At 49.5% G+C, this 27,979-nt stretch overlaps 8 protein-coding genes across 8 annotated transcripts; 5 read left to right on the top strand and 3 right to left on the bottom strand.

Moving 5' to 3' along the window:
- Window positions 1–596: 596 nt before the first annotated feature.
- On the bottom strand, window positions 597–4,525 carry KY384_004818 (uncharacterized protein; the record flags this gene model as incomplete). The annotated part of the gene is made up of 3 exons (XM_044813321.1): window positions 597–2,362; window positions 2,726–3,266; window positions 3,320–4,525. 3 exons carry the CDS (start codon window positions 4,523–4,525, stop codon window positions 597–599), a joined length of 3,513 nt encoding a protein of 1,170 aa, XP_044669599.1.
- Window positions 4,526–5,276: 751 nt separating this feature from the next.
- On the top strand, window positions 5,277–10,778 carry KY384_004817 (uncharacterized protein; the record flags this gene model as incomplete). Its single annotated transcript, XM_044813320.1, has 5 exons — window positions 5,277–7,661; window positions 7,739–8,323; window positions 8,481–8,502; window positions 9,209–9,247; window positions 9,349–10,778. The coding sequence occupies 5 exons, from the start codon at window positions 5,277–5,279 to the stop codon at window positions 10,776–10,778; spliced, it is 4,461 nt and encodes a 1,486-aa protein (XP_044669598.1).
- Window positions 10,779–11,334: 556 nt separating this feature from the next.
- On the bottom strand, window positions 11,335–12,945 carry KY384_004816 (uncharacterized protein; the record flags this gene model as incomplete). The annotated part of the gene is made up of 3 exons (XM_044813319.1): window positions 11,335–12,143; window positions 12,274–12,619; window positions 12,862–12,945. 3 exons carry the CDS (start codon window positions 12,943–12,945, stop codon window positions 11,335–11,337), a joined length of 1,239 nt encoding a protein of 412 aa, XP_044669597.1.
- Window positions 12,946–13,389: 444 nt separating this feature from the next.
- On the top strand, window positions 13,390–17,077 carry KY384_004815 (uncharacterized protein; the record flags this gene model as incomplete). Its single annotated transcript, XM_044813318.1, has 5 exons — window positions 13,390–13,401; window positions 13,584–14,380; window positions 14,433–14,680; window positions 14,759–15,658; window positions 15,849–17,077. 5 exons carry the CDS (start codon window positions 13,390–13,392, stop codon window positions 17,075–17,077), a joined length of 3,186 nt encoding a protein of 1,061 aa, XP_044669596.1.
- Window positions 17,078–18,045: 968 nt separating this feature from the next.
- KY384_004814 (uncharacterized protein) lies at window positions 18,046–19,486 on the top strand (the record flags this gene model as incomplete). The annotated part of the gene is made up of 3 exons (XM_044813317.1): window positions 18,046–18,394; window positions 18,445–18,568; window positions 18,616–19,486. 3 exons carry the CDS (start codon window positions 18,046–18,048, stop codon window positions 19,484–19,486), a joined length of 1,344 nt encoding a protein of 447 aa, XP_044669595.1.
- An 873-nt stretch (window positions 19,487–20,359) lies between these two features.
- KY384_004813 (uncharacterized protein) lies at window positions 20,360–22,125 on the top strand (the record flags this gene model as incomplete). The annotated part of the gene is made up of 4 exons (XM_044813316.1): window positions 20,360–20,777; window positions 21,178–21,263; window positions 21,318–21,754; window positions 21,810–22,125. 4 exons carry the CDS (start codon window positions 20,360–20,362, stop codon window positions 22,123–22,125), a joined length of 1,257 nt encoding a protein of 418 aa, XP_044669594.1.
- A 291-nt stretch (window positions 22,126–22,416) lies between these two features.
- KY384_004812 (uncharacterized protein) lies at window positions 22,417–24,576 on the bottom strand (the record flags this gene model as incomplete). Its single annotated transcript, XM_044813315.1, has 1 exon — window positions 22,417–24,576. One exon carries the CDS (start codon window positions 24,574–24,576, stop codon window positions 22,417–22,419), a length of 2,160 nt encoding a protein of 719 aa, XP_044669593.1.
- A 461-nt stretch (window positions 24,577–25,037) lies between these two features.
- Window positions 25,038–26,946, top strand: KY384_004811 (uncharacterized protein; the record flags this gene model as incomplete). Its single annotated transcript, XM_044813314.1, has 3 exons — window positions 25,038–25,283; window positions 25,480–25,989; window positions 26,041–26,946. 3 exons carry the CDS (start codon window positions 25,038–25,040, stop codon window positions 26,944–26,946), a joined length of 1,662 nt encoding a protein of 553 aa, XP_044669592.1.
- Between the last annotated feature and the right edge of the window lie 1,033 nt (window positions 26,947–27,979).

Below are 27,979 nucleotides of genomic sequence, written 5' to 3'. Positions count from 1 at the left end.
AATCTTGAATGCTCTTGCTTGTACACATCAACAATTTTCAAGGGATCGCGAGTCGTTGGACATGTCGATATGTGAAGCTGCCAATAACACAGATCCTGTTAGAAAGGCATTCTTGTAATGTTGTATATTCTGCCTTTGCATTTCGGAGTATGCTATTCAGAGACACACATATCGGGCAGGCTTTCTGTTGCATATTTCTCAAGAACGGTGAATAGTGAGAGGCATTCAAGGGGCCGGTTTGAATAGGGAAGGAACCAGAGCCGGCGGAATCACTGTCTATATGTATCTGTCTGCATTTTGAGCCCGGCGATCACGGGTGTCCATAGTGTACGAATTGATGAGTGTGCTTTTCAATCCTCACTTCCATCTTCTCGCATCACAGTCAGACTTTTGCGCCTGAGAGCGGCTGAAAAGTCAATGTTTATCTCATTGCATCATCTATAACTCTACTTCGATAAGGAGCGGTACAAAATGGGTATCTTTCTATCCTGTCTCTGTGAAACTCCTGCATTCAAAATTTTCAGCTCCTTCAATAGTGCTTTTTCACATCATTTCATATAGCAGGGCAAACGGCGGCAAGGGTATGGACATCTTCCTCACCGTCTCTGCTTTGGCATCTTCAGCCCCTCCAACCTCCTGACGCTTCCCCACACACTGTCCGATACCTTCGTAGGTAACTTGTTCCCCTTAAGCTTCTGATCAATCAGCCACAAGCCCACCACAAACTCCTCCCTACTCAGACTCCGCCCTCCTCTCAAATTTACCAACTCCCACACCTCTTCAAGCACCACATCCGGTAATTTGCTCCTCCGCCAAATATCCCTCACCACCAAATTGATGACTTCGCCATTGAGCGCCTCGATATTACTACTCGGTGGCGGGAGGAGCAGGCCGCGATTCGCAGCCCACACGCCCTCGTAGCGCTTGCGTTCGCGCTCGGTGAGTTCGGTGCGGTAGCGTTTCCGGTCGCCTTCGTGGTGGTGGTGGGGTTTGCGCACCAGATGGCCGGCGAATTCGGCTTGTTTTGGAGCTTTGGCGGGCTCAGAGCGCATTGTGGTTCGTGCTAGTCCGGCGGGTTTTGTGGGTGAGGGTGTGCGGGAGATTAGAGAGTTGTTGCTTGGGTTGCTGTGGTGGAGGTGGAAGAGAGAGGACTTGCTTGCTTTTCGCCGCGGTGGTGGGGTTGGGAGGGGGGACTTGCTCGGGGAGGTGGCGCGGGAGGAAGCCAAGGAGGAGGCCACCATCGCGTTTGCGAGGGAGGAGACTGTGAGGGTGGGTGTGTAGGAGTTGGTGGAAGTAGGGGAGAGGTGGGTTTCTGTTGAGAGGCGGCTGAGGGGTGGGCTGGGTTTTGGTGGGAGCGTGGACTGCGAGGTAGATCTTGGTAGAGGTTTGATGGGAGGAGATGCTGGGCTAGTCTGTCGAATTGCCGTTGGGAGAGTAGGTAGAGTAGTCGTTGTTTTGTGCCTCCTGAGTGTACTTGGGGGATCCGGTTTAGGCCTTTGAGTTTGTATGGGCTGGACGCTGCGCTCTCTTGAAACGACAGCACCTTCATCTGTTGCATCACTCAATGTCCGCTGACTTCTGCGAGGAGGTGGAGGCTTTGGAGCTGGCTGTTTTTTTGCAAGTGATACTGCCACAGCTCCTGAGCTTGTTGTATTATGTGTGGTCGATATCGAAGCCGAAGTCGACCGAGCCAACGCCTTGGGTAGCGATGCCGATAGAACATCTGCAGATGACATAGGTCTTGCGGAAGGCCTCACCGGCATAGGACTAGCCATAGTCGTGGGAGGCTTTGCATAGCGAACAGATTGAATGACAGGCCGGTGAACGTCGGCATCTTGCTTCCTCTCGTAGAGCTGGACCAAAGACTTCGTGGCTGGGACGGAAGTCTCGTCAAGTTTGTTCTCTAATCTACTCTTCCCCTCTTGCGATCGGTCATTTATTACGTGTGGTGGAACTTTGGGGCCAGCTGAGGGTATGGCGCGTGAGGCTGCTATTTGAGCCGCCATGTGTGATGGCGAAGGTGTCCGAAGTGTATCTGATGGCAGAATCGTTTCGTCAAGTTTGCTTCTATCGGCTTGGAAGCTGTTGTGCTTGGAGGGAAGGGGTCTCTGGTGTATACCGGTTGAGCCGGATACAGCTATGGTCAGGCCATTGGCATTCCAAGGGTGCCTTACTCCAGCTGCACCGGCAGATGAAGCGGCATATATGGCTCCTTTTCCCTGGATTTTGGCGGCATTGATGTCGTTCGAAGACGTTTTTGCGAGCCGAAAAGCTTGCGCAGCACCTGACAGTGCTTGTGATGGCTGCCTTACTTGAGCGGTGGATTGAGGATTACCCGGCAGGTCACCCGCTGTCATGAGAGCTGCATATGATATAGCGTGCCTTACATTGAGTGTGGGAGTATTGCATTATCCTCAAAGAGTGCGGAGAAAGTAGGACAATGTTTATGTGTCTAGATGTGGGAGTATTGGAAGGATGGTTTGATTGGTCTACCAATGCAGGTCTAGCCTTGTCGGTCAAAAATATCATCAGGCGGTCGTTTCCAATGATACGACCAGACAAGAACATGCGTTCGTGAAACCAAGGTCAATTTGCTGCCAATACGGATAGCTCGAGTGCCATCTCGACTCGCTACCTGCGCCTCAAACTCCCTGCTCGCTGACGCGCCCTGACTAATTAAAGAATCGCAAGAGATATATTACCTATGCCAGGACCGAGCTCTTACCGTACGACAAGGAGACGAATTGAGCCTTCAATCTCTCCATGAAAGGACGCCTGTACTCCATTTTGACGCTCATCGCTCCTATTGCAAGATTGCTTGGAGATGGCCGTGCAACATCCCTGATCTGGCTTCCAAGCTCATAGGAGGGCTTAATCAGTGGCTCTTGCTGCTTTCGCACCATGGTCTTTTGCTCAAAAGCATGGGCTAGAGATATCAGGGTCTCTTCGCTCCATTTACGACCTATGAATGACAAGCCAAATGGGATACCTGGTCCAACGCTGATCAGGTTGCCTTTCAAGTTCATCTTCACCGGCGTATCCTTTGGATAGAACCCCAAGGGTACCGTGATTATTGGCAGCCCTGCAATGGATGTGAGGTGAAATGCCGTGAATGTTGGCATCACCAGAGCGTCGAGATTGTGGCGGTTGAGCACTCCAATGATACCTTCATCCTCTGCCATGTCGAGATTTGCCTGGAATGCAGCTCTAGATTCATCCGAATTGCTATCAACTTGCCGCTTTAAAGATCTCTCCCACGCATGCATCTATCCAGATTAGTGGACCGCAGACAAATAGAGTTCAGATCTCCAGGGCTTACATCGCGGTCTGGTAAGCCCTCTAGAGGGTGATTTCTGGTGAAATGAACCAGATCCTGCAGGGAATGCAAATTATTAGGATTTGTCTTCAACTTCGATAGGTAGCCTTGCAAGCCAGAAGCGAAGTCCGTATCCATCACTATCTCACCATTTAAATCCCATTTTCGCTTGTCAAAGCTCGCAAAATTGGTACTATCCTTAACGGTGGCGCCAGCATTTTGCATGATACGTAGTGCTCTTTCGAATGCATCCATGATGGGCTTTGTTGTTTCGTCTAGAAAGGGTGCAATCCCGTTTCGAGGTACCCCTAACCGAGTGCCGTTCAAAGCGTTGAAATTGCAAGCTTTTGCATAATCCGGTACTACATCGAAAGGTTGCGCCAGCGTCCAATTGTCATGCTTATCTTTGCCAGAGATTGCCGCGAGCATATAAGCAGCATCTTTGACTGTTTGGGCAATGGGTCCAACAGAATCCTGTCGGAGAGTTATTGGGATAACCATGTCGCGCGATGTGAGGCCCATGGTTGGTTTGATGCCCACAAGATTGTTCTTCTCGGCAGGGTTCACAATGCTGCCACTAGTCTCTGTAGCAAGTGAAAGGGTAGCGAGTCCCACAGATACAGCTACTGCGCTACCGCTTGAGCTTCCATGCGGGTCTTGCTGCGTATGATACGCTCCTAAAGTCTGCCCATGAAGCGCGCTCCATCCATGAGAAGAGCTTCCGAAAGCTGATCTGAATTGAGCCCATTCTCCCATGGTCGCTTTGCCAAGGATGACAGCACCAGCTGCGCGAAGCTTTTTGACGACGATGGCTTCATACTTTGGTTGGGCGCCCTGGAGCGCAAACGAACCTGCAGAAGTGTTCTGGGAATCGGTCGTCGCAATGTTGTCTTTGAGAAGAATGGGTATGCCGTGAAGCGGGCCACGAACAAAGCCATGAGCGCGCTCGGCGTCTCGTACTTTCGCAATCACTAGAGCATCCGGGTTGATCTCCGTGACTGCACGCAACCGATCGTTGACTTCGCTCGTACGCTGTGTGTACACTTTGACTAGATCAACGCTTGTGACAATGCCTGAGGACTGTAGATAGTTTAGTTTATCAATGCTGACATCGCACAAGGATGGTAAGGTACAGCTAAAGCAAAGTTCCGGGGCTACAGCTAGGCAAATATAGTAGGAAAAACATGCAACAAGAAAGAACCGACCCATAGATTGGGATGCTGTTGAGTGAGATTGGCGGTTCAAGGTGTGACGTGGAAGATTGAATGCACGAGGAACAAAGACAGAAACGTGGACTGAAAACAAAGAGCGGTGACCGCAACGTCGTTAAAACTAACGGCATGGATAGAATTTCCTAATCAAAGACGGCGACTAGGCAAAGGGGCAGGGGTAGATAACCTGATAAGGCCACTGTGTTAAAGCATCTTGACACCGATAGCACATAAGCATAGTGAACCAGCACCTAGCAGATCTTGGTCACCGGAGACTGCGAGGTGTGAGACACTGGTGAAAAGTCCCCGAATGTACAGTACAATGGAGGTTGGTGGAGGAGTACTTTTCGTTCGAAGGCAATGAAACTAGATCTGCGGCGGAGCCCAATGTAGCCTCCAGATAAAGAAGAGAAAACTAGATTAGCGCGATGATGATCCGTCAATGCATGCCATGCATGCATAGAGTTTGGTCCCCTGCATCCCTATCGTGATACAGGCACAGGCGTATGTAAGAAGGCTGACGTTCAAAAGATAACAGCACCCGTTCGGGCGGCTAGAAAGAACCGCTCGCCAAGACTTCAAGTCACGTGGGCGCGCGCTTCAGCCAAGGACTATTGCGTCACATAACACCATACTAAAGATTTTAAAGATTTAAGGGGATAGGAAAAGTACAAACCCCAAGTGGATTTAGACTTCAGATGCAATTCTAGGAGAACGTCTGAGAAAAATCACAAGTCACATGATGGAACATGGCCAACGCGGACGTCAATATGGAGGATGTGGGGGTGACCTCCCAGATGGACGAAGACATGGTAACTCGAGAACAAGAGCTTGATGAAAAGTCTGCCGGTACAGCCAGTCATCTTCCGAATCAGACACTGATAATCTGCAACAGATATCCTTTTAGGCCGAAGAACCGAAATAAGACGCTCCCCTTTCATGACCTCTACCTAACACTTTTCAACCCGCTCAACGACAACAAGAAGAAACCCACTGGCCCCTCAATAGCCAGAGCAAAGGTCGGAAGGCACGGTCCTACTACACAGAATCCGCATGAGATCAGACAGAGTATCATTGAGCGTTTCATCTCAAAATGGAGGAACGAAGTCGGTCCAGACATCTACCCCGCTATCCGACTAATCATTCCCGAGAAGGATCGAGAGCGACCTATGTACGGGCTCAAGGAGTCCATCATTGGTAAGCTACTGATACAGGTCATGAAGATCAACAAAGACTCGGAGGATGGTTATAATTTGCGAAATTGGAAGCAGCCGGGGCAAACGGCCGCAAGTCGCATGGCAGGGGACTTCGCTGGACGCTGCTATGAAGTCATTTCGAAAAGACCAATACGAATAGACCCTGGTGATATGTCCATTGAAGAAGTCAACGGCCTTCTCGACCAGCTTGCCGCCGCCACCAAGCAGCATTCACAGATCCAGATCTTAACGCAATTCTACCAAAGAATGAACGCAGAAGAGTTAATGTGGTTGATTCGAATGATACTTCGTCAAATGAAGGTCGGGGCTACAGAGAAGACATTTTTTAATATCTGGCATCCTGACGCCGACACCTTGTTCAATATTTGCTCGAATTTACGTCGAGTCTGCTGGGAGCTCTACGATCCGAAGGTGCGACTTGAAGGTGAGGATACGGGGGTAAAATTAATGCAATGCTTTCAGCCACAATTGGCCCAGTTCCAAATGCAGAGCTTCAAGAAGATGGTGGACCGCATGCACCCCACCGAAGAAGATCCAGTTTTTTGGGTTGAAGAAAAGCTTGATGGGGAAAGAATGCAGCTTCATATGACGGAAGACTGTGAAACACCCGGAGGAAAGAAGTTTGGCTTCTGGTCGAGGAAAGCAAAAGACTACACTTACTTATACGGGAGTGGATTTGAGGACGACAGATCATCAGTAACGCGGCATTTGATAAATGCTTTCCACGAGGGGGTTGACAACATCATACTGGATGGAGAAATGATTACATGGGACGTGGATGAGGATGCGATGGTACCGTTCGGGACGTTGAAGACAGCCGCGAAAGAGCAGCAAGACAATCCATATGCTTCCGGATGGAGGCCTTTGTTTCGCGTCTTCGACATCCTCTATCTCAACGGACAAACCTTGACAGACTATACCCTTCGTGACCGTCGGGCAGCACTTGAAGGAGCTGTGAAAGATGTGCATCGACGGCTTGAGATTCACCAATACACAGAAGCTCAGAAAGTGTCTGATATCGATCCAATGTTGCGTAAGGTAGTCGCTGAGGCTTCAGAAGGGTTGGTGATCAAGAACCCGCGTTCAGCATATCGGCTAAATCAGAGGAACGATGATTGGATCAAAGTGAAGCCAGAATACATGAACGAATTTGGAGAAAACCTTGACTGCGTCATTATTGGCGGGTACTACGGCTCAGGGCGCCGAGGAGGCAAGCTGTCCAGTTTTCTATGCGGCTTGAGAGTAGACGAGAATCAGATCTCCCAGGGCGCCAATCCGATGAAATTTTACTCTTTCTTCAAAGTTGGAGGTGGCTTTACCGGTGCCGACTACGCAGCCGTACGACACAAGACCGATGGCAAATGGCAGAAATGGGAGCCGAAACGACCCCCATTCGAGTACATTTCATTAGCCGGGGATGAGAGGCGATTATATGAACAACCTGATGAGTGGATTTTACCGAGTGACTCCGTGGTTGTAGAGGTCAAGGCTGCGTCTGTCGCAGTGACAGATTCTTTCAAGATGGGCTACACTTTACGTTTTCCTCGCTTCAAGCGGATCAGAGATGATCGCACTTGGGAGAGTGCTCTTTCCATCTCTGGGTTCATGCAACTGAAAGCAGATGTTGAGAGCGAGAGAAAGGAGAAGCAATTTCAAATTGACGATTCAAAAAGAAAACGACCGCGTACAAACAGAAAAAAGCCTTTGACCATAGCCGGAAACGAAGACATCATGACGACATTTATGACAAATGCAACGAAGATCTTTGAAGGTCTGCTTTTCTACATTATGACGGGTTCACCAAAGCCAAACAAGAAGACGAAGGCAGAGTTAGAGTCGATTGTCAAGTCCTGCGGAGGGGCCATCACCCAGACTTACGCTAAGCCTGAGACGATATGCATCGGAGACAACAGGACCGTCCATGTAGCGTCAGCAATTAAAAGGGAGAGACCAACATCATTCGACCATGTTGGATTTTCGACAATATCAAGCAGGGAGAGACAGACATCAACAAGCCGAGGCTAGTCCTGCCGTACGAGCCAAGGCATATGCTCTTCACCATGGCAGAGAGCGAGGAAATGATCAGCGCTAATGTTGACGAGTATGGCGATAGCTTTGCGAAAGACGTCTCGGTTGAGGAACTCAAAAGCCTCATGGATGGCCTACCCTCAAAACAAGAACGACCTACCGAAGTCAAAGACCTCCGTGCAGAGTTGAGGAAGACTATTCCTGGGCTGGAGTGTTTTTCAGGGTGGCTCTTCGAAGGCCTGAAAATACATCCGGCCCCAGCGCTCATAGGCGCCTCCCAGAAATCGCCGGTCATTGCAGATATCGAATTGTCCAAGGCTTGTCACGTAGCGAGATTTGCTGGCGCTGATATGAGCGACTCGTTAATGCCAGGTATCACACATGTCCTGATCGGACATGACAAAACCCGGCTGAAAGAGATCCGATCGACCATCAGTCAGTTCGACACGCGCTTACCTCGCGTCGTAACAGCAGATTGGGTTGCCCAGAGTTGGCAGGAGAGAACTCTGTTGGATGAAGAACGTGAGTCTTCCTTCCCTCTAGCCGTGCTGGTCCTTATGGTGTGAATAATACACAGGCTTTGCACCAGTCTGAACGGGACAATCTCTTACACTATTCCCGCAACGCGACGGGCGACGACGATGCGTGAGGGCTTTGACACGTGGTGCACGCACCGAACCATTGATGTACTTACCAGGTATGGTCTAGCACTCCCTTATTGATGATCTCGGTGGGTCGCGACCTGACATTACGTAATTCTTATTAGGCAAAATGCGACTGTCCTGAGTTAAGCCCAAGCCTCCAGTGCCCTAAGCAGTTAAGAAGTCCTTTCCCTGCGCGGAGAAGCACCTCGCGCGACGACATCGGACGAATCACACGGTGACCTTGGCAGGAGAGTCACCACATGCGGTGGCCTGTCAGGGTCCAGAGTCGAGTGTTTTGGGATTCGCTCCCTGCATTGCAGCCGCGATCCGTGCCTGGAGATCCGTATGCATGATGCTGTGGATCGGCCAAACAAAGCGCAGGGCTGGCGAATCTTTCTTATCAGCAGTCGATACCGAGTGACCAAGGAGTGTGAATATTCTGCAGTGCGCCTTTTTTGCACGGACGTCTGACTAAGAGCGCTGATTAGCATTTCCGCTCGGATCATTGGCTGGAGGACGCCGACAGCCCAAAGGTCGTGTCGTCTGCCACATATCCTCCTTTTCCTTATCGCGCCCTCACAACGCGCTGGTTCAGGCTTCACCGGCGACCCGGCCACATCCATCCCCACATGCACACGACCTCCCTTATGGGCTCAAGACGGACGCACGGATGAAATATCCCCTATTCAGCTTCCGACGGTCATTTCACCATCATCATCTCTTTCACACAGACGAGGGAACGACGTAACATGTTAGCCATACCCTCAAGATGACTGATGTCATCAAAATCAGCCCCAGCTAAGATTACCGAACCACCCACAACAACGAAAGGTATGCGTCGGGAATCCGACGCATGCGCAACAACAGCCTCACTGTCCTTACCTGTGCTTGAGCACAACCGTTCTTGAATCCTGAAATGCTTTGAGACCTAGTTCGATACATACGGAAGATGATGGTTCCCAGAAGTTATAAGCATGGCTCAAGGCCAGGCCCACCCAGCGTACAACCTGAGAAAGGGTCCTTGCCAAAGTCAAAGGAACAAAAGCTTGCGAGCAGTAAGAGCAAGGCAGAGAATAATACTCGGTCTCAAGAGCAACGCTCTTTCCTTCCCTCGCAAAGTTTACCCGCAAAACCGGTAGTGATACCGACGCGGACAAGAGAACGTGTAAAATTGACGCCCAGAAAGGAGGATGAGAAAAGCAGAAGGGCACCGTCGAGCAATGGGAAACATCATCCGGGGCATCCTTCACCATCCGCCGCTTCGTTCCTGGCAGTGGATTCAATTCTCGGAGTTGAAGAGAAGATAGACACAGGCTCTCGACCTGTTCCCATTATTAAGAGAGTGATGAAGGAAAAGTCCCGAAAATCGCCGTCGTCGTCAAGCCCCCGGACCTGGGATCTATTGCTCAGTCCGCCTAATGAACTGGAGCCTAGAAGCGGCAGCTATGAAAGCGATACGACCCTCGGCCCATTTTCTTCGGTCAGATCGATATCAACGGAGTCAATGCCGTCACTGGCGGAAGACGACAGCTCGATAAGCTCAGAGAACCCTTCGACGCCGGGCTTCGGGAGTGCAAGTCGCAGGGGCAAGAGCGCATCAAGCTCAGTAGGAAAAGACTGCGCTAGCAATCATCCTCTATTACAAAAAAAGCAAGCCATTCCCGAAATCACTGAAGAGAACATGCCACCGAGTCAACCCACGAGGACGAAGGCCTCCTTCAAGTCAAATTTGACCGCGTCATTTCGCGCGATTCGCTCGGCTGCTCGCTCAATCTCGGACCTTGCGCCACCCCTTCCGCAACGCGATGACCACCTCTCACGCTCAATCTTAGCGATTGACGAAAAATTCACTGACGAAAGGCGACCTCGACCCCGGTTTTCCGAAGATCCACCCGATCCTGCTTTACGACGATACTTGAATCCAATCAAGCTCTCGCCTGCAGAGCTACATTTTCATACGGAGCGAGATTCCTTGTCCTGCAGCGCGGCTATACAGATGGTATCCTATCAACCAGGTGCTCGTCGATCAGCCAACGCGTCGTCTCCTCCCATCTTTCCCTCCAGCAAGAAACAGAAACGGATCCCCCATCTGACCAAAAGCTCGCTCGATACAGAAGACCCGCTCACATCCTCGCTACTTCCCAAGCAAAGAGAGCCGAGGGAAAACGGCGATTTTTTGAGGGTCATCGTCCTCGAGATGAACATGAGGAAGGCTGGAAAATTGAGTGATGGTGCCCCAGGAAGGGCGCGGCTATGGCTACCTCCAAGGGAAGTAGGGAAAAGCGAGGATGCTAGCCAAGAAGAGAGCGCCTCAACAGAGCAGCGGAGTGTCCCCAGAAGATGGGTGAGTGAGCAGCCCTGAGCGCTTCAACCGCTCAGGCCGTGCATGCCTGACTTTATGATGATTTTCTGGAAGCGTTCAAGCGCGAGCATACGGAGATACCCATATACGCATCTATTAATATCGAGCATCAAGATCAGCCAAGTCCTCTGCTCTTCTGTGGTTATTGCTCTTTCCTCCAATCTTATATGGCAATGACGTTTTCTGCACGGCGATGTTGTACCGTGTGCCTAAGCCAGTCAACTGTGCCTGCATATTCTACAATTTCCTTCTATTCATCTTCGCTTGGACAATAACTTAAAATTCATTTGGCTCATGGTCCAGCTCCCACTTACTTGCCGCCCTCCATTTCGCATGCCAAAATGACAAACGCGTTAGAAATTTCAAAGGTATTTGAGCAAGATATCGATAACCCTATATTGGACATTGCGGGTGGAACACTATAAATGCTATGAGAAGATTGAAAGATCTTAGGCATAATCGTCTTGATCCTGGAAATTTTGTCGAATCATGTCAGAATTCTCACAACCAAAATGACAAATGTGTTAGTGCAGTTAGATTTCAGTCGCGGTCCAATTCATTTCCCACCGACTTTGACCACATTTACGATCCTCCGGTCGATTCCATGCGATTCCAGTTCAAATCGGCAGTTCTCGCCAAACTTGCACTCCTTGCTACCCTCCCTATCAACCGGGCATCGATGCCCATAAATGCATTTCAAGTCGTCGCACTCCAGCCCAAATTTACAGGGTGTCATGCGACTCACGTATCTCAAAGTTGCCAATTCGTTTTTGGTCGGCTGAAAATAATGGTCGTGCGTGCAAGGATCGTAAGGGCAGTCGTTTCGAAGGAAATGAACGTTGCACATCTTCTTGGATTTAATTCTTTTTACCTCTTGAGGGTCATACGTGCCCACTGGGTCCACACGCTGGCCAAGTCTGTTCCGTGGTACTTGTGGGATGACAGATTTGGCGGGCTGTGGCGTTAAGGGTGGAGACGCCAAGGCTGGCTTCATTGCTGCTGATGCCCATGTCGGCGCAGCGGCGTTGAGAGGAGCAGACGATGCAGAAGAAGAGGAAGTAGTTCGCAGCTGTGGCTGGATTTGGTGGGTTTGGGATGGCTGTTGTTGGATTGGTGGGAGACTGGATTGGTAAGTACTTTGATACTGCGGGGGCTGATGAAGTCCGTTGCTCTGTGGAGGCGCCGTTGCCGCTGGACGCTGCGTCTCACGATTCTGAGTATTGTAGATGTTGATCTTTTCCGTACGGAAGAGGCCGTCAAATTTAGTGGCTGAATAAAGTGATTTCAACTGCTCTAATTCTCTTTCGAACGGCACGCCTTCAAGAAGTGTTATCGAGTTCATTATGCTTGTTTCAGCGACGTCTTCTAACAGCCGGGCATAGCCATTGTCATGCGAGCACCCAAAATATATATTTCGACAGTGACAATCGTAAAGGTGAAGTTTGAATATTTCTGCTTCAATTAGCCAAGGTCCGGGTTATGGGTCTGGACATACCAGAAATCTTATCATCAGCACGGTCTTTGCCTGTTCCCACATCTACAAAGTCAAATAATTGCTTTGAGCCAGTGAAGCCACGAGCAAAATCTTCTAAGAGGGATGGGTAGTCGAGCATCCCAGCACGGTGGCAGACATCCGCGAGCCCTTTCAAGTTTGCATATATTCGTGTAACGATTTTGTAATCGATCCCCAGGTCAGGTATACGGCGATTGACATCCGTTGCTACCGCGTTCCACAATAAGCCGGCTGCTTCTTTGCCTCCGGCCTCACCCTTGGCCATCAATTGTTCATTAAAGATCATCCCATCGCCGTCAATGAGGACCAGGACGAAGGCGTCACGCTCCTGCATTCGAGTTCAGAGAGCTTCTGCATGATATTCAAGGTCTTCTCACCATCAGTGACTTATATCTGCGTAGCTCTTTCTGCAATTGGATTTCGCGCTGTTGAACGTCCCTGTTAAAGTGCGACTCTCGTGCATGGTCTAGTTTTTCCTGATGACATTCATCGGTAACGCTATCAAGGCGACGTAATAACTCCTGTCAGACGTCAGCAAGAGCTATCGGGCATCAAGTGAGGCAGTGTCACCTCTATGAGGGCGTTCTTATGTTGCTCAGCTCCTTTCAATAATTCAAACTTCTGCCGCAGTGCGGCATTCTCCTCGTGATTCATTCTTACAGGGGGGCGACAATGGCTAGCAGAACTGATAATCAAAGGCTTTCTCAGTCCTTTAAGTCTCAATCTGCAGCACGTTGATAATGTGATGTGTTGATGGTCAAGGATGGGGTTAGGAGCTGTCAGCTGTCAACCAAACGCGTTGTACGCGTAAGGCGGCCAATTAGCTTTTGCCAAGCCACGTGTGGCGGTGCACCAAATTTGGACAGGACGGAGAAGGGTCGCTTTAACTGATATGTGACCGTGCCAGCTTCTCTTGCTGAAAGGGTTCCGAGGTCCTGAGGAACATCAACAAGGAGGACGGACCCTGATGCGTGCCCATGAATCAGTCTCTGGGAATTGTGACAGCCCCTAATCTCAGTTTGGAGCGGCCTAGAGCGGCCACATGAGGGGCACGCAGAGCCTCAATGAGGTACAACGCTTACGACTCTTTCGTCAACAATGCCTGGGACGGTTTGCATTCTGAATCATGGTGACAAGAAATCCATCAGAAAGCTTAGTAGCACGCTACACAGATCCTTGTTATGGCGTTCGCCAGGTGTATCCAACTGCTGAACGACCGCTACCGGCGGGAGGACAGATTCACCTTGAGCAAATAGCTCCGTTGCGTTTTCATGTAGATCACTCTGATATAGGTGAACAGCGTGGTCATCATCCATGGCCTTAATGGTCATGCTCAAAGGACCTTCACTCATCCAGAGACCTTTGTATACTGGCCACAGGATATCTTGCCTGAAAAGGTTCCTTCAGCTCGTGTTCTAACTTACGGGTACAATTCCTCGACTAAGAATCTTGTAGAAGGGCAAAATGTGCTGGACATTGCTCTTCAGCTCATGGTCAATCTCAAGGATTTCCGCAGGGAGAAAGCAGAGCAGCACCGCGATATGCTCTGGATATGTCACAGTCTTGGTGGTATCATAGCCAAGAAAGCCATCCTACTTCACCAATCATCCGATGAAGGTAAGGCAATCCGTAACAGCATTGTCGGCATCATGTTCATGGGCACGCCACATTGTGGGAGCGATCTCGCAAAGATCGGCACCGTTTTCGCCAATATTGCGTCGATGGCCATCGAGATGCCTAAATTTTGGCTCAAGACTCTTTCCAAGAACTCTGCGGCCTTGTATGACATCTCAAGAGAGTTTGCTACTGTCACGTCCGATCTAAAGTTGAAGCTCATCAGCTTCTACGAGCTCAATCCCTGCTCACCTCCTTGGTGGAAAGGAGCTTCGGTAATTGTAGTTGATAAACGCTCCGCAATTCTCGGTCTGCCTGGGGAAGAGATCATCGCAGCGCATGCCAATCACCGCGAGATATGTAGATTCACTGGAGAAGATGACCACGGTTTCCGAGCCGTCTGGACACGGATTGATGACTTTGCGAAGGAAGCTGCACGCAAATTTCACCAGCGAGAAGCTATCTCAGAACGTTGGTATACGCTTTTATTATCTCTCAAATCTTGCTAAAGTATCATCAGTCGAAAGTAAGACCTTCAACATTAAGGTTCGGGAGTCTTTAGGAAAAGAAGGCGATGTTCAGGCCGATCTGATCCAAACCCCAATCTCGAAAAGTAAGGACCGCGTCGGTCGTCACAAGCATTGGAAGGTGCCATTCTTTCCATGCGCTTCATTCACCGGCAGGAATGCACTTCTGCAGCGGATATTGGACTATTTCATGAACCACAAGTCCGAAACTCAGCGACGATTCGCTATATATGGTCTCGGAGGTGTCGGTATGTAAATATTTTGATGCAAAATATGGCTCAAAGACCGTTTCGCATTGATTTGTGGTCTGATATCTTTCGTTACAGGCAAAACACAGCTCGCTTTGACGTTTGCATTCCAGCAGCGATCTAAATATTCCGGTGTCTTCTTTCTTGACGCAGACTCCGAGACGACTCTACATGAAGACTTCTCTAAAATTCATGACGATCTTGATCTTGGCTGTCCAAAGGATAAGATTGGTGCAGTAAAAAGATGGTTTGATATGGAGGACGATGTCAACTGGCTTCTAATTTTTGATAATGCTGACGAACTGGAATCATACCAGCTGACAGACTACTTTCCACTATCTAAGGAAACTCACATCATTTTGACATCGCGAGATCCAAATGCTGCTGAGCTGACATCGGAGGGCCTACTTCTAGAAATGATGGAGCCTGAAGAATCCAAGGCGCTGCTCATTTCCCGCGCTACATTGTCAAATCTATCAGCTAAGGATTTGCGAGATGTCGATCACATTGTGGAGGAGCTCTCTCATTTGCCACTGGCCATAGACCAAGCGGGAGCTTACATTCGCACTCGAAAATGCTCGCCGGCGGCGTACATTCGACTATTCGAAAGCCAGAGAGAGCGGATCCTAAAGTTTTCGCCAAAGCTTTCATCATATAATAAATCGGTCATTACATCTTGGGAAGTCTCCTTTCAACGTCTTGAGGCTGATATGAAGGTTGCTGCAGAAGTCTTCCTGGTATTTTGCTACCTGGACTCTAAGCGAATCTCGGAAGAATTACTCACTGGTGTGGCTTCTCCTGTGCTGAAGATGGACGAGGATGGCAATGAGCAAGATACAATCGCTGAAGACAATGGCGTGCAGGGTGATCTTGTAGACTTGATGACCAACGAGGATGACTTTGATTCGGTGATTGAAAAGATGTTGTCCCTTTCGCTGATCCAACAGTATACCGAAAGTACTGGAAACAAAGACGTGCGTGTGTTCAAATTACATCCACTAGTCGCATTCTGTGGTCGCTCCCGAGCAAAGCAGCCACAAAAGCGAATGGCTGCGGAGCAAGCAATTTGCATACTGAGCCATGCTTTCCCGGAGTGGTCTCGAGACTTTAGGTAATGATCATGAGAAGTCCAGACTGGACGCAGGCTGACTTTTTCTAAGTATCGTAGAATTCGGAAGACTTACTCGCTCTCACTTAGATCGGTGCTTTCACTATGTTGACAAGCCACTCGAGTTCGGTGACGACCTATCCAAAGTAGCGAAGAAGCTTCTCCTCATTATTTATTCCATTCGCACAATCCAAATGTTTGGTTTAAAAATTGTCACCACAGAATCCGACAGGCGTCTCTTGAAAATTGCGGACAGTCTTCTTCAGAAACATGCGGACCCCTATCTTGACATCATGGGGGTATTTGTTCGCACCAGACAGCTCATTAAAGATCATCCGGATCAACCAGAAAAGGTGGAAATGCTTCTAGAAGAATATTTCCAGCGCTCAGGCACTACGAGTGGTATAGATCTGAACAATCCAGGCCAAAAGGGCCGATTCAATGCCGCCTTGGGTGATCTTCGTAATTTTAGGGCAAGCATCCGACAAAGACTCAACCGCAATGATTCCCCAGATATGCTTTTACAAGACTGGAGCCCAGTCATTGTAGGGCACCCGTCGACCCTCGAGCGGAATGCCAAATGGTGGATCGACAGGAACGTTGGCACTTACTTAGTAGAAGAAAGCCGCTATGACGACGCCGAGCAATTGCTCCTAGGACATGTCTCAGAATTTGCAAAGTGCGACATGGAGGGTACAGATGAGCATCTAGCCGGAGCCGACCGACTGGCCCGTCTTTACTATGTCAAAAGAGACTGGCCAAAGGCAAGAGACGCAATCCAGCGACCTGTTGAAATAGCCAAGAGCATTGGTCGAGAGATCGGTAGCTGGCATGTATTACACTCTAAAGTGGTTTTACAGGAGATTCTTGTCAATGGAGGATGGTTCGTGGACGCAGAATGCCTTATTGACGACCTGACACCAATTCTAAAAGAAATGGCCTTGCCAGATGTCACTGCCGGGCCTCTCTTTGTAGGAATGTGTCTGAAGGCTCAAATAGCGCATGTACGCGAGGATTGGACCACAGCAACTGAGCTGTGGCGCCATGCTCTCACTCTAGGGAGGAGTGTTGGGTGGCCAGAAGAAGTGGGACTGGCTCTACCTATATGTTCACTCGATGCACTAGGTTGGGAAGTGGGAAAGGAAGCGCGAGACGAGGCAAGTCTAGCAGAATGGAAGAGAAGACTGTTTGCTAGAAGGATGGAAGCTGGTAAAGAAGAGGACTTTCTTGACGGGTTTGGCGAGGCTTGGAAGGAAGAGCTGGTGAAGAGAGTAGAGAGGCTGAGATAGAAGGGTGTCAGTCATGGCGAAGTAGACAGGTGCTTTCCTCGTTCAGCTTTGAAAGATTGCCAGACCTGGTCAATTCCAGCTCCATTATCCCCGTAGAAGGCGATAAACTCGGTCAGTCGTCGATCGCACACCGGCTACGTGGATACCTAATCAGGCTTATAAGTACTCACAGCCGTACCTTCGACTTATTAAGGCGACATTTTCGACACTACGCCTTTGAATTCGGGCGGCTTCAGCCGCGATATCTTCGCGAAGGCATCTCTCTGAATACTTCGGGCAGCGACAAATGCACGTTGAGAAAAGCGGCCTTGCAGCCTGTCTTGGATACGGATGGCTTGTTACTTCATGTGCTTTCACACGGCAAGTTACTCAATACGTGGCCAGCCGCTTCGGAATCCGACTTTTCTTGCGGCTGAAAATTCATGGTGAAAGGTTACCAAGAAAAGAGATCATGTAAGATGCAAACCTAACGGAGAAGAGTCGTATGTGATGACAAGTGGCTATGCTCTAGATGATGTGCTATAAGTGTAAACTTTCTGCCACATTATGATTCTCAGCAGCTACCTTGGCCATAAGTAGTGTTTGAAAATATACGAACCTGCAGCTTTACTAATGAGACTTGGGTTATCTTTTTTGGAAAATAACATGCGAGACGTTTAGGAATCCTTTGGAGTAATTCCACCCCAGCAATGTGATAATTACTTGGACGGAGTGAGCATCCGGTTTACGTTTTACCTAGAGTGAGATGGTCGGAATTTAGAGCAATTCAGACGACAGGGTCCCGTAAGCTCTAGCTTTACTATTCAATCTGCCTCTAATCCTGTTGATCTGCTCATAAATGTCTACAAATTCGAGCAAGCTCTACTCTGAACTTTACTTGCTATGAGTAGTTGTTCCTCTCTTCGAAAGAAATTTAAACGTTAGCGCGAGAATACTGCCATTAGCTACCTTTGTTAATTTCCAAGTCCATGAATTCTTCAACACTGGCCGTGGACGTCTCACGCTTGATAGCTGAGCTTGATTTTGTCAGACATTCACCACCTGAAGATGAAGCAGCTCGTAAGGCTTTGTACGAAGCCATAAGAGGCCTCTCCTTCTCCTTGGAGACGCCTGGCTTATCATTCCAGCGTATTGCATATGCGGTTAGTCTCTACCTCTTCACGGATTGCCCTTTTGACGTGAATCAGCCTATGCAACTTCATATGGCCCAATTGGCAAACGACATAAAGCTCTTTGACATTCTAGTCGAACAGAAGGATGCGCCTACCACTACCTCTGAGCTTGCGAAGCATACGAAAACGAACGAAACCTTTCTTGGTGCATCCCGGCAGATGAGGCCCTACAACATTGGAACTGATGAAAAGCAGGCCGGATTTTGAGGTACATGGCTTCTTATAGCATGGTAACAGAAGTATCAGAAGATTTGTGGAGTGCCAGTAATGTCACACGAGCGCTCAATCTGCCTGGGTTGAAGGCTGGAATTTCCTATATGTGTGTTGTCTCCTTCTAGCCCTCACGAAATTGACCGAGTCACTTAGACACGACGTCAACGTACCATACATACAAGCGATGACGAAAGTCTTCGCAGAAACCAACTACGTAAACCCTGACGATACCGTGACCACCGTCTTCCAGAGAGGCCACAATACGGACCTCAAATACTTCGACTGGCTAGCCGAACATCCCTCCCATCACAAAAATTTCAACCTTTGGATGACGGCATTTCACGAATCGCAGAAGAGCTTCCTGGACGTATTGCCTTTTGATGAGATGATCGGGTCCCATTCTAAGGTCGACACTCCAATCTTTGTCGACGTTGCAGGTGGTCTAGGCCATCAAGCGACAGCTGTGAGGCAAAAATATCCGGGGCTGCCTGGGCGCATTGTTCTTCAGGACCTTGCGAAAGTGATTGCTCAAGCGCCTCCGACTGAAGGTTTGGAGATCATGGAGTATGATATTTGGACCGAACAGACGCTCAAAGGTACCCGCCCTTTTATGATGATTCCTTACTTGTTCCTAATTTCATGTGCTCTTCTCGGCTATTCGGGCGCGAAGTTGATACCACAAACAGGAGCACGTGCCTACTACTTTCGCAACATCTTTCACGACTACCCTGACCCCAAATGCGTGACGATCCTGTCGAATACTATGGCTGCAATGGACGAGCAGTCCGTCATCCTCATCGATGAAGTGATCTTGCCTAATAAAGGCGTGCATTGGTACGCAGCGCAGATGGATATTACGATGATGCTGGTCCTGGGGGCGCTGGAAAGGACGAAAAAACAGTGGGAAGCATTATTGGAGATGGCGCGGCTGAAGATTGAGAAGACCTGGACGTATGGGGACGAGTTGGGTAATAGTATTTTGGTTTGTGTGAAGAAGTGGGAGGATGAAAATTCGTTGAAGTAAAACATTATATGGAGCATGATGAGGTTCCGGTTGCTCGTGTAAGCGAGTACACAGACTCTATCAAGTAGCAGCCTGAAGATCCATGTCCCGAATGTGAGTGTCTGAACGAAGGAACTGTTAAGGTTCTCTCATTTTCATATTGAAACCCTCTGCTACTGCCTCACTCTCATTCTTTTACTGAGGATATCTTGTGATGATGATGTATGGAACAAACCCTAATGAGCCGGCTAAAGGAATGGCTTCTCCATTGCCTCTGGCTTTACTACACGTTGGCCGTCCAGTGCGTGAATTGATGGGGAACCAAACTCAATCAATAACAAATCGGCTGGGACTTCCAGCCATGGAGCCGCGAAGAGAAGAAACGAGCCAATATACCGTCTAGACTGGGTGTTTGGAACAGCGGTCGACAGCTAATCCGCTTGCTTATAAGGCAGCGTGTAGTTAGCCTTCAGCTATTTGGTAGACAGCGCAGGCCAGCATGGATCAAATCGCGGACAGGGAGTCTGACTAGAATTAAACCATGGGAGCGAGAAAACACTATTGGCTGTTGCTAGATCTCTTCAGTTCAAGCTTTGTGTGCCATTGGAAGTTTGTATGGAAGGAATGGTCGAGACCCCATCGAACATCGCTTGGCTGGGTCCTAGGTCAGCCACAAGGGTCACCAGCCCGAGTGTATCGACTATATATCTAGAAGGAGTTGCGCATTGAGGTTATGTGTTCGGACATCTCAAGTTTGAACGGAATTTTCGAGATATTCTTCATTGCCTTGCTCAAAGGTCTTGGCCCGGATTCTGTCAACACTTGCCAACAACGACATCGGATATACCGACTATCGTTTCCCGCCCCAACCCACTCTTCATCGCGTCCGAGGAGATGTCAGGTCCTTCGTATACGATTCAACTGAGGGTGCCTTTAACACCCGATCCTTTACCAGCCCCAAACCCCGACGATACATATGATTGGGCGAAGGTACAAACCCTACGCAAAGGGGTCAAACTCTTGACCGTGACTGCTGGGCAACCACTCCCGCCAATCACTCAAGACATCACAACCGGTGACGATCCCACTAACACTGGACTGGCCAATTTCAAACTGGACGCTTCACCAAAATGGTTCACGGCTGTGGGCACCGAAGTCAACGCAGCGGGCCAATTGATTGTTAAATATGGGACAGCCGTAGGCAAGGCAACACCTACTGGTCGCGTCGCTAGATTGGGCAGTAGTCTCAACGGAAACATGCCAGGAGGGACCAAGTGGACAGAGTACTACTATCAGATCTCCGCTCCGACAGGTATTCCCAGCTAGTCTTCCTGCAATGACAATCTGATGAGACGGCCTAATGCTTTCATGATACTTGGCCAATAAGGAAGTACACGATCCTTCGAATATCTTTGTAGGAAATGAAATTCAAATGCAATGTATCAATGACGCTACAAGTCGGGAATGTGTGCTGTCTGAAAGCAGACGCTGTTGTGGCATGTTATCGGCAATTACGGAGTAAATAGCTTACAGTTGATGACAGGTCACGTGCCTAGGTCTGCCGGCAATGGTATCGGCATTTCCCCGCAAAGGTTGTTCAATAAATTAGACGCTAAAATCTAGCTGAGAAAAATACAGCATTGCCCCAAACTTACCAGCCACGTTCCATCAGATGCACCTCAGGTCTGTTTGAAAAATAACATCACGAACAGCTCTCAAAGTCATGACCATGGGCCTCTCATCCTTCGCCACCCTCTTGCTCCTTTCCCTACGTGCCTTCTCCACCTTGGCGCAAGATGTCCGTCTCATTGTCCCCAACTCTCCAAAAACGAACCACTAACTCGTCTTCCAGGCGGACGAAGAGCCAGAGATCCCTACTACCTCGCCCTCCTTAAACGTCAAAGTCTCAACCTCCTTCCCTCAATCCGAGATCTTCGGCATAAAGCTGGTCAACGGCCAGTCCACCCAAGCGCTCCTCTCCATCACCAACGAAGAGCCCACCCCCATCTCCGTAGTTTTTATTGGAGGCGCTCTCTGGACAGAAGCCTTCAGCGCATATGGCTCGCAGAATCTCCGCAACTTGACAACGACACGATATAACGTGGAAATCCCAGCGGGTCAGAGTGGGAATGTGGCGTATAGCTTCACGACTGAGCTGCACCCCCAGAATTTGCAGCTGCATTTGGCGGCTGTGGTGACGGATGTGAAGGGCACGACTTACACGTTGCAAGCCTTCAACGAGACCGTGGGCGTTGTGGAGCCGGATACGAGTATTTTTGATCCGCAGATGTGTGTTCCCCTTGTGCGCGCTCACCCCCTTTCAAGCTAATAACGTCATTCTCAGAATATTCCTCTATCTCTTCCTCGGGACCCTGTTTGGCGGGACTTGCTATTTCATCTACAGCACCTGGATCACGACCCTTTTCCCACAAAAACGTGGGGGCGGGAAAGGTGGCGAGCGCGCTAGAAGGTCGACTCAAGGCAAGAAAGCCGTGGATCCTGCGGATCAGATTGGTGTTGTGGGCGCAGATGGACCGGCTGTCACGAGCGGTGCGAAGGCCTGGGATGAGAGTTGGATTCCGGCTGGGCATATCAATGCTGGGAGTCAGAGGAAAGGAAAGGGAACGCCGAGGGGAAAGGGGAAGAGGAGAGATGAATGAGATCGACAATGGAGAAATTTAAGATGAGGGTGAGATAAAGGGGAAGTTTTGGAAAGTGGGGCTGAGTTGACAGGGTACGAATTGTTGGTGAGGTTGAAAATGGCCCTATCACGCTCACATGTTTGACATGTGTACAGTAGTAGTTCTAAAGCTAAGATACACCGAAAAATATCCAGTAGCGAAGATGCAAAAGGTATCAACCTTTTGCCGAAACCTTTAAACCTGCTTCGATCCTGCGCCGCTATATCAGTTGCATACTGTCGAAAGACACATCCAATTCCCAGCCGACGATCACACAATCGTACAACCCCAAAGCCTCCATCTTCTCTCCCAATTCCAGTCCTCTTCTGCATCAACATCCATCTTAACTTCATCCACCCCCACCTCCTTTTCGTCCACATTTTTCTTCGCTTTCCTCACCTTGACACCATACTCCTTCAAACAGCACTGAAACGGCCTATTATCAACGCCTTTTATCCCACCCCCTTTCCCTTCCTTTCCCTTCCCATCCCCCACCTTCCTTCCAGGCGTGACCTGCCCATCCCCCTCCCCTTCCCACTTATCCTCCTCCTCCTCCCTCCTCCTCTTCCCCTCCTCCAAGTCACCCCAAAGCAAGAACAACTTCTCCCTCAACTCCCCCAAGCGCTCCTTATCCCTCCTCAAATCACACGCGTCGATTTTCAGGAGATACTCAGCGTCAGCGCCTACGACAAAAACCTCCATTTTCTCCCTCACCTCACCTTTCTTCGTCGTCGGGGAGGACGCGTCTTCGAGCGTGAGAGAGAAGCGCCATTCGTACTTCTTGCCCTTGTCGGTGTTAGGGGTGTCTGCGTCGCGCATGGAGACGTTGCTGTCGCTGTCGGAGTCTGAGGATGAGGAGGATGATGATGATGATATGTCCGAGAGAACGGTGTATTCGGAGGGCTTTTTGGGGATGGAGACGGCGAAGTCTTCGAGGGTTTGGGGGAAGAAATCGATGACGCGGACGGTGGCGCGGGATTTGATGTTGGCGAAGGGGAGGGTGTAAATGGTGCCGGCCGGTGTGGTGTTTTTGTGGGTGGAGCTATCGGGGGACTTGATGGCGGAGAGAGGGCGGGTGGAGTATTGGGGGTGGGAGCAGCGGATGTTGGGGTTGAGGTCTTTGGAGGGTGAGATGGTGGGGTGACCATTGGTTTTTGTTGGTTTTGATTCTTCGGTGGAGTTCGTCTGGTGTTCGTTTGGATTGGTTTGTTTTGCGGCTAATGCTGCTCGGGCTGCTTCTGTCTGTTGCTTTTTCTTCCTCTTTTGCTGGGCTTTGGTAAGTGGCTTTTCGTCCTCGACGTGCTTGCGTTTTAGACCATTCTGTTCGCTATCAGAAGTATGTCCAGCCTCTTTACGCTTTTTTTTGTACTCATGCTTTCGATGAAAGATATCTCTAACGCGTTTGTCACTTTCGTACTCGTCTTCACCAATGCGGAAGATGGCCAGTTTGTCACGAAATCTTTGGTCGGTGTGCATGACACCTTCGATCTGAGCGGCTTTGCTCCACTTGATATGGACATTTCGCAGAAAAACGAAATCGCCTGCTGTGATACTATTTTGAGCTGTGTATGAGTGCGGGGGGAAAAGCGAGACAGTCAATGTCAATTGGCCTACGGGACCTGGCCATTTGGCCTTCTCAGAGCGTCTGGGCAGATATCCAAACTCATCACCCTCTCGTGCTCCACCGGTTCCGTCTTGCTCATTGGATCGCCAGAGACCCTTGTTGCTAGTGTAGTCTGTCACGTAGAGTTCTACGCGATCATTTTGAGAATAGACTTTGACAACTTCACCAACGAGGTCGACATATTTGTCAGGAAAACGTTGATCGATATCAAGATCTTTGATGAGAGAGAACCTATCCCCTCTGCGCTGAGTCTGGTGGCCATTCGTGTCTGTCGAAGGGGTGCTGCTCGGTTGTTCGCTTGCTATACTACTAGTACTGGTATACAGAGTTCTTTCATTGAGATTGCAGACTTCGATTGCGTAAAGCATCTCGCTTTCGGTTGGGGGTGGAGCCTTGATCATTTTCTTGGAAGGTATCTGAACTGCCCCTGACGCAGGTGCTTTGGTGGGAATAGATGCACAAGGGAAAATGGTCCAATTACTAGTCTTGTTCGTCATAACAAGCTTCATGCCATTGTGACTCGCGACTTTGACCCTTCGAAAAATGACAACGTCCCCTGTGCCTTGGATGGGTGGCAGGTCGTTCGGCGCGTTGAAACATCGAACAGTCAGGCCTTCGTCACCCCGCTCACCCAAGCGCCCATAGTTCCGGTCCGCCAAACAGAAAGTACACGTCCAATCTGTTCCTCTGGTTGCGATAGGTTGCTGATAGTCCGTGACAACTCCCATGATATCGACATAGTTGCCGACCGAAACGCACGAGGTGTTATAGAGATCGGTAAATTTTGTAGGTAATGAAGACGGCATTGCTATTGCGACAAGAAGGGAATTGCAACGCGAAATAAAGATATCGGCTTTGTTTTCAAAGGGGAACGCGTCGTGAATTACCTGTCTTACAGCTGCTGCTGCTGATCGAATGGCGTTGCTGCATGGAAGAAGCACTGTTGATGAACAAAGTTGCTGAAGCAGAAGCTAGCATCGTACGTCCTTCCCTCCATTCGATTTAGGCTCGTTTGTTGGTAAGTCACACGAGCATATATATGTTTAGCCCCCTGGCAGCGTCCTCGGAGCAAATGATTGGCCCTGACCCTTTGACCGCTGAGTCAGCAATCACTAGCGCAGCTGCCCCCCAGACACTAGAAGCGTCCTCACACCAACCTGTCTGCGTCTGCCTTCGTGTTGACCTCTACCTTGGGTCCGCATGTTCCTTTCGCTATCTTGGGTCAAGCAATTCGATTGAGCTCTGAAGATATATTGCCACCTCAGCCATGTCGGAACGTTTCATCCCAGAGCACCGTCGCACGCAGTTCAAAGCGAAGAACACCTTCAAGCCTGATGAATTGCGCCGCCGCCGTGAGGAGCAACGGGTGGAGATCCGAAAAGCAAAGCGAGAAGAGAATCTAGCGAAGAGGCGGGGAATCACTGGCCGTGATGGACAGCAGATGGCCGCCCCTGGGGCCTCGCTTGGGGCCTCAATAGACAGCGATGATGAAGGCGGTACCATCGAGAGCCAGGTGAGTGTCTCGGATGTTTGCATTGCTAGTCTTGGTTGAGAGTCTTCTTTATACTATCACTTCCCTCCTTTCATCTGCATTTAGACCTCCTTAGCTAATTCCATCTCGCCTTGTTCCTCACCACAATGACTCCTTTGAAGCGGTGGCGCAGAGCCTTAAAGATCATCATCATTTTGCTAACTATTTTCTTTCGCAGCTGACTACAGAACTCCCCCAAATGGTGGAAGGCGTCTTTTCTAACGAAATAGACAATCAGATCCATGCCACTACCAAGTTTCGCAAGCTTTTATCTAAAGAGCGTAATCCGCCGATCGAGAAGGTAATCGAGACTGGCGTGGTAGGCCGATTTGTTGAGTTTCTACGATCACCCCACACACTGGTTCAATTTGAGGCTGCCTGGGCTTTGACAAACATTGCATCTGGCTCTGCGCAACAGACTCAGGTTGTCATCAACGCTGGTGCGGTGCCTATCTTCGTGGAGCTTCTAAGCAGCCATGAGCCTGATGTCCGTGAACAAGCCGTCTGGGCTTTGGGAAATATCGCTGGAGACAGCCCACATTGCAGAGACTTTGTCCTCTCAAAGGGTGCACTGCGACCTCTACTCGCCCTTCTAGGTGACAGCCGCAAGTTGAGCATGCTCCGCAATGCTACATGGACTTTAAGTAATTTCTGCCGTGGCAAGACCCCTCAACCAGATTGGCAAACGGTAAGTTGGCTCTTCTCTCCCTCTTGAGGAATCATGTCTAATATGCCACAGATCCTACCAGCTCTCCCTGTTTTGGCCAAGCTTGTCTATTCTCTCGACGACGAGGTTCTCATTGATGCTTGCTGGGCTATCTCATATCTCTCTGATGGTGCCAACGACAAAATACAAGCTGTTATCGAAGCGGGAATTCCTCGCCGTCTGGTAGAGTTGCTGACGCATGCATCAACTTCCGTCCAAACACCGGCATTGAGGTCGGTCGGTAATATTGTCACGGGTGATGATGTGCAAACCCAAATTATCATCAACTGTGGAGCCCTCCCAGCCCTACTCTCGCTTCTCAGCTCGCAAAAAGATGGTATTCGTAAGGAAGCTTGTTGGACGATCTCCAACATTACAGCCGGCAATTCTACTCAAATCCAGGCTGTTATTGATTCCAGTCTCATGCCCCCATTGATTCATCTTCTGATGAATGGGGACTTTAAAACCCGTAAAGAAGCTTGTTGGGCAATCTCTAATGCAACGTCAGGGGGCTTGCAGAAACCCGAGCAGATCCGCTATCTCGTGCAGAACGGATGCATCAGGGGCCTTTGCGATCTGCTCAGCTGTCCTGATAACAAGATCGTTCAAGTAGCCCTCGACGGTTTAGAGAACATTCTAAAAGTTGGTGATATGGACAAGGAGGCGACTGAAGATCCGTCAGCTCAGAATGTAAATCATTTTGCACTCATAATTGAAGAAGCTGGTGGTATGGAGAAGATTCACGACTGTCAGAACAATATCAACGAGGAGATCTACATGAAGGCTTTCAATATCATTGGCAAATACTTCTCTGATGAAGAAGAAGCGGACACGATGGAGAATGCGCCCGCACAGGGTGGCTTTGGATTACAACAACAACCACAACAAGCAGGAGGATTCAATTTTGCTAATGGTGGTGGCGATTCGATGGATATGTGAAGTCAACCAGCAAGTAATCCACGAGCTGCTCCCGTGTAGTGGACAGCGGCGCCAATGACCAAGAAATACGAATTCAAGGAAAGCCGCCAACAAGGGAAAGCCGAGTCACAACACTCTGCTTCTGACGCGAATCCAACAATCAGCGTCGACTATTGCAGGACTCCGAGCACCTATACTGCACCTTTGCGAAATCGTCCGCCCATCCAACTTCCGCTCTTCACCTCGAATACCTCGACCTCTATCTGCAACAACCCCACCCAAACAACAGACGAAGCACCATCATGTAACCCCGAGCAGCACGATCATGCACCTGAAGCATTATACCCGACCCCATATCCGATCGCCCCAGCTGTTGACAAGGAGTTGAAGGGCAGTGATATTGAAGGATGTAGATTGGTGATGCTGGGAGGTTAATGTATCTCATTAGCTTATCAACTACTGAATGAAATGATGAGATAATCGATAAATCTGCGCAGAGCTCTACTTTTGGACTGTATCGTGTCTTGTCAAACGATTGGTATGGTATCTCTACAACCCAAGGGTTCATTCCGTCCTCCACGCCTCAAATTCCTCCTCCAAATGCCCCTTCAACCTCTTAAATTGATTCCCAAACCCCCTCCCACACCTCCAACACCTCATCTCATTCTCCTCCTTAAATCCCTCCTTCGCAGCCCTCCACCTCCCCTCCGCCTTCCCCTTTCCCACCCTCCCTTCCCTCCCCTCCCAATCCCCTTCCAGCGGAAACTCCTCAATCCGCACAAAAAACTCCGTATTGAAAGAATTGTAATGCTTCCTATGCTTCATACACTCGCTCCTCATATCCCTACTCATAACATGCACGTGCAGATGATTCATGCTCGGCCCCGCGTGAACACCACACATAATTTCCTTCTCCCAATCCCTTCCCTGAGGCCAATCGCCGCCGCCATCAACTTCGTCGCTTTCCATCGCAACTTGCCGCGCCTGGTCTTGTCGGCTGTATTTGCCGAACATACGGCCTAGTTCTTTCGCTGCTAGTTTCCGAAGTTTTTCG

Source organism: Bacidia gigantensis, assembly GCF_019456465.1.
Source record: "Bacidia gigantensis strain McMullin 20006 chromosome Unknown contig_244, whole genome shotgun sequence".
Taxonomy (NCBI): Eukaryota; Fungi; Ascomycota; class Lecanoromycetes; order Lecanorales; family Ramalinaceae; genus Bacidia; species Bacidia gigantensis.
The sequence above is the reverse complement of the archived record's forward strand: the minus strand, read 5'-3'. Positions and strand labels throughout refer to the sequence as shown.